We start from the raw sequence: 7,261 nt of genomic DNA, 5'->3' as shown, positions 1-7,261 counted from the left end.
ACGGCCGGCCTCGGACCCGAGCCCGTGCCCCGCCGCGCAGAACGCCGACACCGCCAAGCAGCTGACGGTGACACAGCAGAGCCAGGAGGAGGTGGCGCGGGTGAAGGAGCAGCTGGCCTTCCAGATGGAGCAGGTGAAGCGCGAGTCCGAGATGAAGGTGAGGCCCTGCCCTGCGCCCGCCGCCCCGTGACATGCCGCCCGCCTTGACCCCCGCCCCGCCCTGCCCCCTTCCAGCTGGAGGAGCAGAGCGACCAGCTGGAGAAGCTCAAGCGGGAGCTGGAGGCCAAGGCTGGAGAGCTGGCGCATGCGCAGGAAGCCCTGAGCCGCACGGAGCAGGTGCTGCCAGGAGCAGGCCCGGTGGCAGGAGCCGGGCGCCGCCTCGTGACCTGGGTGTGGCTTGGTGCGTGTGCAAGGCGGGGCGGCGCTCACACCTGCGTGTTCACAGAGCGGGTCCCAGCTGAGCTCGCAGCTGGATGCGCTGAACGCCCAGAAGGACGCACTGAGCGGGGCCGTGCGGCAGCGCGAGGCCGAGCTGCTGGCGGTGCAGGGCCTGGTGCGTGAGCGGGAGGAGGCGCTGAGCCGGGAGCAGCAGCACCGTGAGCAGGAGAGGAGCGAGCTGCAGGGGCAGCTGGCAGAGAAGGTACGGCCCCCCCACCCCCACAGTGTGATGAAGGTGTCTCTGTCAGCCAGCCCCCGTGGGTTTGGTTTGCCTTCCTGCTGGCTGAGAGGCTGAACTGGCCTTTGCTCGGCTCGGTGGCCCTCGACCTGCCAGGAGGGCAGGTGGCCCCCTGCAGCCTCCAGCCTGTGGTGGGGCGGTGGATCCCGGCTGATGGCCCCCTGCTGGCAGGAGTTGCAGGGGGAGGCGCTGCGGCAGCGGCTTGTGGAGCAGCAGTTCGAGGTGCTGCGGGGCGCCGCTGCAGAGGCCGAGGCCATCCTGCAGGACGCCGTGAGCAAGCTGGACGACCCCCTGCACCTCCGTTGCACCAGCTCCCCGGGTACGCACGCGCACCTCCCCTGGGGCTGCAGGCTCCCCACCTGTGCACACAGCCCCGGTCCCACCCTCACACGCCCACCCCCGTGCTTGCAGACTACCTGGTGAGCAGGGCCCAGGCGGCCCTGGACGCTGTTGGTGCTTTGGAGAAGGGCCAGGCCCAGTACCTGACCTCCACCACAGGTCAGTGCGCCCGGGGTCCCCCGCCCCACATCCTCATTCACAAACCAGGGCGCCGCGCTTCATGGTGTGTTTGTGCACACAGATGCCTCTGCCCTGGTGGCAGCCGTGACTCGCTTCTCCCATCTGGCTGCGGACACCATCGTCCATGGCGGCGCCACCTCTCACCTGGCCCCCACCGACCCTGCCGACCGTACGCGGGCCCGGGGTCCTCGCCATGGCGGGAGCGGGGGCCTGCCCTCGGGTCCCTGCTGCCTGGTCCAGCTGGGTTCTTGTCTCGTCTCCCACCACAGGCCTGGTGGACACATGCAGAGAGTGCGGGGCCCGGGCCCTGGCGCTCTTCAGGCAGCTGCAGGACCAGGCAGCTCTGGCGGGGGCGCAGCCCGGCCTGCTACGGGGTCCCCTGCAGGGCATCCTTCAGTTGGGCCAGGTGAGGCGGGGCGGGTGGGGTGCTTGCGGCCGTGTTCCTCCTGAGTTGAGCCGACAGCGGCGTCATGCACGGCAGTCCACCTGCCTGCCACTTGTTCTCCCAGGACCTAAAGCCCAAGAGCCTGGACGTGCGGCAAGAAGAGCTGGGCGCCATGGTGGACAAGGAGATGGCGGCCACCTCTGCAGCCATTGAAGACGCTGTGCGGAGGATTGAGGTGGGGGCCGCCTCCAGGCCGGGGATGGACAGCGTTTTCTCGGGAGGTGTCTGGGGTCAGGTTTGAGAGGATGGGAGGGACCCGGGGCTGTGGGCTCCTGGCCACTTCCTCCGTGGCCTCCATGTGGCTCACGCTGTCACTGGATGTAGGACATGATGGACCAGGCCCGCCACGAGAGCTCAGGAGTGAAGCTGGAGGTGAATGAGAGGTGAGTCCCGCCCGCCCTCTGCCCTCCCCGCCCTGTCCCGCCCCATCCCGCCGGCCGTGGCTGTACTTTGTGTGGTGGGGCACAGCAGTCAGCCAGTGTCCTCCTCTCTGCCTCCCAGGATCCTCAACTCCTGCACAGACCTGATGAAGGTGAGCCTGGGCGGGAGCGGGGCCAGCGGAGGGGCGGGGCTAGCTGGGGCGGGGCTCTGCACCCTACCCCCTCCCCACACTCCCTCCCTCTTGGCTTTCTGCAGGCAATTCGGCTCCTGGTCATGACATCCACCAGCCTGCAGAAAGAGATCGTGGAGAGCGGCAGGGTGAGCAGGGCGGGGTGCAGTGCCCCTGGGCTGGGGAAAAGTCCTGAAAGGATCCCTAAAATGTGATGTCCCCCACACATGCCCTAGTCCCGCTTCCCACCATGGCGGTGTTCTGACCTCAGCGGCTGGCGGGCAGCCTAGGCCCCTTCCCTGACTGCCCGGCCTCTCACCACCACTAGGGGGCGGCCACGCAGCAGGAATTTTACGCAAAGAACTCCCGGTGGACGGAAGGCCTCATCTCCGCCTCCAAGGCTGTGGGCTGGGGAGCCACACAGCTGGTGTAAGTTGCGTGGGAGGGTGGCCGTGGCCCTGTACAGAGCCTGGGCAGGCCCGAGGCCCTCACTGGCTGCCCCTGCCCCTCAGGGAGTCGGCTGACAAGGTGGTGCTGCACACGGGCAAGTACGAGGAGCTCATCGTCTGCTCCCACGAGATCGCAGCCAGCACAGCCCAGCTGGTGGCAGCCTCCAAGGTGAGGCCTCGCTGACCTCCACCATCCCCAGGCTCCACGCTGGCCCGGCTTGGGGCTCTTTCCTTCTGGCTGTGGTCACCAACCATGGCCTGCCCTGACCCCACCCCCAGGTAAAAGCGGACAAGCACAGCGCCCACCTGAGCCGCCTGCAGGAGTGCTCCCGCACAGTCAACGAAAGGGCCGCCGGCGTGGTGGCCTCTACCAGATCAGGCCAGGAGCAGATCGAGGACAGAGGTGGGTACCTGCGGGGTGGCGCTGCCCCGGGCAGGCAGGGGTAGGGGGCAGAGGGGCACTGGCGGGGTGGCGCTGCCCCGGGCTGGTGGGAATGGGGGGCTGATACCCTTTTCTTGGCCATAGACACTATGGACTTCTCTGGCCTGTCCCTCATCAAGCTGAAGAAGCAGGAGATGGAGACCCAGGTAGGTGCCATGCTGAGGGGCGGAGCCGGGGGCAGGGCTGGCAGGTGCCATGCTGAGGGGCAGGGCTGGCAGGTGCCATGCTGAGGGGCGGAGCTGGGGGCAGGGCTGAGCAGGCCGTGGACTGCAGGTGCGAGTGCTGGAGCTGGAGAAGACGCTGGAAGCGGAGCGCATGCGCCTTGGGGAGCTGCGGAAGCAGCACTATGTGCTGGCCGGAGGCGTGGAGGCCGCTGGCGAGGAGGTGCCCAGCCGGCCCAGTGCTGCCCCCCGGAAGAAGCCACCTCTGGCCCAGAAGCCCAGCATGGCCCCCAGACAGGACCACCAGGTGCCGGGGCTGTGCAGGAGGGGGGGAGGGGAAGGGTGGGTGTCCCAAGGCCGCGTTTCTGGCCCATCCACTGAGCCCCTAACCTTTAACCTCCGTAGCTCGACAAAAAGGATGGTGTGTGCCCAGCTCAGCTGGTGAACTAGGCTTGGCGTCCAGCGGGGCGGCTGGTGGCGGAGTCTGGTGCTCCTGGCCTCGGTGAGCCCTCCAAGGGCCCTGGCTCTGCCCGTGCACAGCCTCACGTCTGAAGGAGCGCGCGCGTGTGCACGGGAGCTCGTCTGGATGTGAATGCGTTTGTGTGCAATAGGAACTGTGGAGAGCAGCTGGCGCTGGCCCGCAGGCCTGGGCTGCACCCTCGAGTGAGCCCAAGAATGTTCCTTAGTGTTGGCGAGTTCACAGTCTGCGCGCTGGAAAGCCTCGGTCTCCTGGACGGAAGTCGGAGCGGTGCACAGCAGCGCCCCTGCTGATACTGCACGGCCCGCCGCAGCCCTGAGCGGCGGGTTCCATAGGCACCTTTGGCCTTAGGGGAGGGGGGAAGGGGGGAGGGCTGTCACCCCTTGTGGGCCTGGTGCTAGGCAGCCCAGGGGCCGTGGCCCTGGCTCAGGCACAGCTTTGTGCCGCATTTCCAGCCACCACTCTGGCCTCCCACGCTCCTGGCCTGGCTGCCACCCTCAGCTGGACTTCAGCCCCTCCGTGGTGGCCCCGGCCCCACAGCTTGCCGGAAGAAGCCAGGAGCTGGGGCATGCTGCGGGGGGGGGGGGGGCCACACGGGGCATTCTGTGTTGAAGTCCATTGGCAATAAACACACTGACTGTTGTCCCCAGGGCCCGGTGTGGGGCCGCAGCGGCTCTTGCTCTAGGATTCGTGCTCTCTGTATACTCCACCTCCTGGCGCCCGGCCTCTGGCATCTTTGGACAAGGGACGGGTAACCATGGAGGCCATGGAGCACCAGCTTGGGGGGGGGGGTCACATGTCTCCCTGTCCTCAGTTCTGGCACTTCCGGGATGGGCACAGGATGCCACACAGCCTGTGTGTGTGGGTGCTTTGCTGTCACCTTGGAGCCCAGCCTTGCTTGCCAGGAAGCTGCTCACCAGTGCTCGGCCATGCCCCCGCCCCTTTTCACTTTTTCAGGTAGTCTTATATAGCTGTACATCACATAGTTGTGCATCGGGGATAAGAGGCAGCCCCAGCCCTGCCTAGCTCAGCAAGATTGACCCACAACCTGGGCCTTGTCCCTGAGCTCCTCAACTCGAGGCTAGCGCTCTACCCTCTAAGCCACAGCACCATTCACCATTTGTACTGGTTAACGGAAGAGACAGACTTTCCTGACTGGGCTGGCTTTGAACTGTGATCCCCAAATCTAAGCCTCCAGAATAGGCATGAGCCACCAGCGCCTGACCAGAACGCTTTCTGAAGCACATGACTGCCACATACAAACCCAGGGCAACTGGAGAAACTAGGTAGCCCTCCTCAGGGAGTCGGTGTCCAAACCGTGACCACTCCACTCATTTCCAGAGCCAGAAACCAGAGACGCCTGGAGCCCCGTCCACAGTCCCACCTCACGCTGAGATGGGCCCCTCCCCTCTGCGGCCCTTCTCAGGAGCCAAATAAGAAGGGAAGCGACCCAGCAAGGCCCGGGTTCACGAGGCAGTCATGGAGCCCGTGCTTGAGAGGACGAAGCGGCTATGCAGGGGCAAGAGCAGCTCAGCAGGCATGCGTGCCGGCGCCTCAGCCCCGGGTGGCGGGCACATGCCACACACAGCTGTGCAGCTCTGGACAGGAGGGAAGCAACACCAACGGGTCCCCTTTGAACACCAAATCAAAATGTCAAACCCACCATGAACTCTGATGAGACAGCGGCGCAGCACAGCCCTGGGCGCTCCGGCGGGGGGGGGGGTGGAGGGGGCGGCAGGCACAGGAGGACCAGCTTTCAGTGCGCAGCGCTGCCAGTCTGCTTTGCTGGAACTGACATTCTAGAACCAACATCGGGTACATTCCAACTAATAAAGTGACAGCACTACCAATTCTCCATTTATTCAAAAGGTTGACAGCTTGGCGGCCTGCGGCAGTTCTCATCCACACCACGCTCGCTTTGGCCGTGGCGTGCGGCCGGCAGTGGACGGAGCAGAGGTGGCACTGCCCCCCTGAGATGCAGACCGTAGCACACCCATTTGATTGCATGGCAGTGTAGCGTCACAAACGGCTTGGTTTCCTCACAACACCGTCAGAGTTCACGTCCAGGCGCAGGGCGTGCGCAGGAGCAGGGGACAAAGGCCGATGGCCCTGCCCATGGCCTTTGGGACAAGCCCAGGATCAGCTGTGTTCCTGGGCGGCGGCCAGCTGGTGGCCCATCGCACACCTGGCCCTGGCGGGCTGGCAGGTGATGGGCGAGGGCGGGGCTGAGGTCCGCACACGCCTAGCTGGACAGGTATAGCGCCCCCCCCCAGGCCGGGCCCTCCGATTGTGCACCCAGCTCCCGGCAGGGAGGGGAGCTGTGGTTCCATGGAGTGGGTGCCCACCTCCAAACCCTCGACACCCACAGCACCGATGCCCGGAGCCCCGGCCGCCCGTGCACCGGAGGCAGAGCGTGTCCTGGTAGGAGGGGGCAGAGGAGTACTTCCGCTTCCAGGCGCATGGGCCCGCCCCGCTCGGCCTGTGGGCCGTGGAGCCAGCACCTGGCGGGCACCGGTGAGTCTAAGGCACAGCACAGGCGCCTGCGGGCACCGTGCATGCTTGCATTCCAGTCTGCTCGGAACAGTCGCGTGCTTTAAAAAGTTTCCCTGAATGGCTGTAGGCAAAAGGAGTCTCTTCCCACAGAAAACAGCTGCACCGAGCGAACGCACAGCACAGCGGGCTCTTCACAAAGGCAGGACGGCGCTGGGCGTCCAGCTCCCACTGCCTCCTCCCGCGGGCTCCACGAGGGCCCAGGGCAGCCGGGAGGGAGGTGTCCGCGGGGCTCTGCCCGCACGCACACGGCACCGCTGCGCACCAGGCCAGGCCCCTGGCACACACAGGCCAGGCCGCTGCGCACCAGGCCAGGCCGCTGGCACACACAGGCCACACGCACATGGCACCGATGCACACCAGGCCAGGCCGCTGGCACACACAGGCCAGGCTGCTGCGCACCAGGCCAGGCCGCTGGCACACACAGGCCTCTGGCACACACAGGCCAGGCCGCTGGCACACAGGCCACTGGCACACACAGGCCACACACACATGGCACCGATGCACACCAGGTCAGGCCGCTGGCACACACAGGCCGCTGCGCACCAGGTCAGGCCGCTGGCACACACAGGCCGCTGGCACACACAGGCCAGGCCGCTGTGCACCAGGCCAGGCCGCTGGCACAGGCCGCTGGCACACACCAGCCCCAGCCAGGGCCGCAGCGGCGCTTTTAACATGAAAACAGAATTAACCATGCTCATGAGACGAGCTGTGGCCAGAGACGCGGCCCGGGTTGGAGCAGACGACCTCTCCCCAACCACGAGTTCACAGACCCTGTGGGACTTGGACCCCGGCCCACGCAGCTCCCTCTGCGCACGCTGGGCCTCTACCTCTACTCACCCACACCTACAGCCTGAGGGGCGTGGGCGCACGGGCGGGCCGGGCTCACTGGAGGATGAAGCCAGGCTGGGGCGGTGGCAGGCGGGGCGGCGGCCTCTGGGGGAGCGCCGGCGGGTAGGGCGACCCGAGCTGGGCAGGGAAGCCCTGCGGG

The 7,261-nt window shown here is 66.6% G+C and overlaps 2 protein-coding genes across 2 annotated transcripts in view; one reads left to right on the top strand and one right to left on the bottom strand.

Moving 5' to 3' along the window:
* Nucleotides 1-4,298, top strand: part of Hip1r (huntingtin interacting protein 1 related) — a 14,983-nt gene extending 10,685 nt beyond the window's left edge. The window contains exons 19-35 of the mRNA XM_013023061.1: nt 41-157; nt 235-336; nt 446-640; nt 848-995; nt 1,088-1,174; nt 1,257-1,364; nt 1,465-1,601; nt 1,705-1,815; nt 1,965-2,023; nt 2,142-2,172; nt 2,277-2,339; nt 2,519-2,619; nt 2,703-2,808; nt 2,919-3,042; nt 3,166-3,227; nt 3,355-3,549; nt 3,648-4,298. Of these exons, the coding sequence (XP_012878515.1) occupies nt 41-157; nt 235-336; nt 446-640; nt 848-995; nt 1,088-1,174; nt 1,257-1,364; nt 1,465-1,601; nt 1,705-1,815; nt 1,965-2,023; nt 2,142-2,172; nt 2,277-2,339; nt 2,519-2,619; nt 2,703-2,808; nt 2,919-3,042; nt 3,166-3,227; nt 3,355-3,549; nt 3,648-3,692 (1,791 nt within the window). The 3' untranslated portion in view covers nt 3,693-4,298. The remainder of the gene's footprint in view (nt 1-40; nt 158-234; nt 337-445; nt 641-847; nt 996-1,087; nt 1,175-1,256; nt 1,365-1,464; nt 1,602-1,704; nt 1,816-1,964; nt 2,024-2,141; nt 2,173-2,276; nt 2,340-2,518; nt 2,620-2,702; nt 2,809-2,918; nt 3,043-3,165; nt 3,228-3,354; nt 3,550-3,647) is intronic.
* An 888-nt stretch (nt 4,299-5,186) lies between these two features.
* Nucleotides 5,187-7,261, bottom strand: part of Vps37b (vacuolar protein sorting 37 homolog B (S. cerevisiae)) — a 5,335-nt gene continuing 3,260 nt past the window's right edge. The window contains exons 5-7 of the mRNA XM_013023059.1: nt 7,160-7,254; nt 6,074-6,221; nt 5,187-5,318 (exon numbers count right to left, since the gene is read on the bottom strand). Coding sequence (XP_012878513.1) covers nt 5,187-5,318; nt 6,074-6,221; nt 7,160-7,254 — 375 coding nt within the window. The remainder of the gene's footprint in view (nt 5,319-6,073; nt 6,222-7,159; nt 7,255-7,261) is intronic.

This window comes from Dipodomys ordii, unplaced genomic scaffold (assembly GCF_000151885.1).
Source record: "Dipodomys ordii isolate 6190 unplaced genomic scaffold, Dord_2.0 Scaffold66, whole genome shotgun sequence".
In the NCBI taxonomy this organism is placed as follows: domain Eukaryota; kingdom Metazoa; phylum Chordata; class Mammalia; order Rodentia; family Heteromyidae; genus Dipodomys; species Dipodomys ordii.
This window is presented reverse-complemented; position numbering and strand designations above follow the sequence as displayed.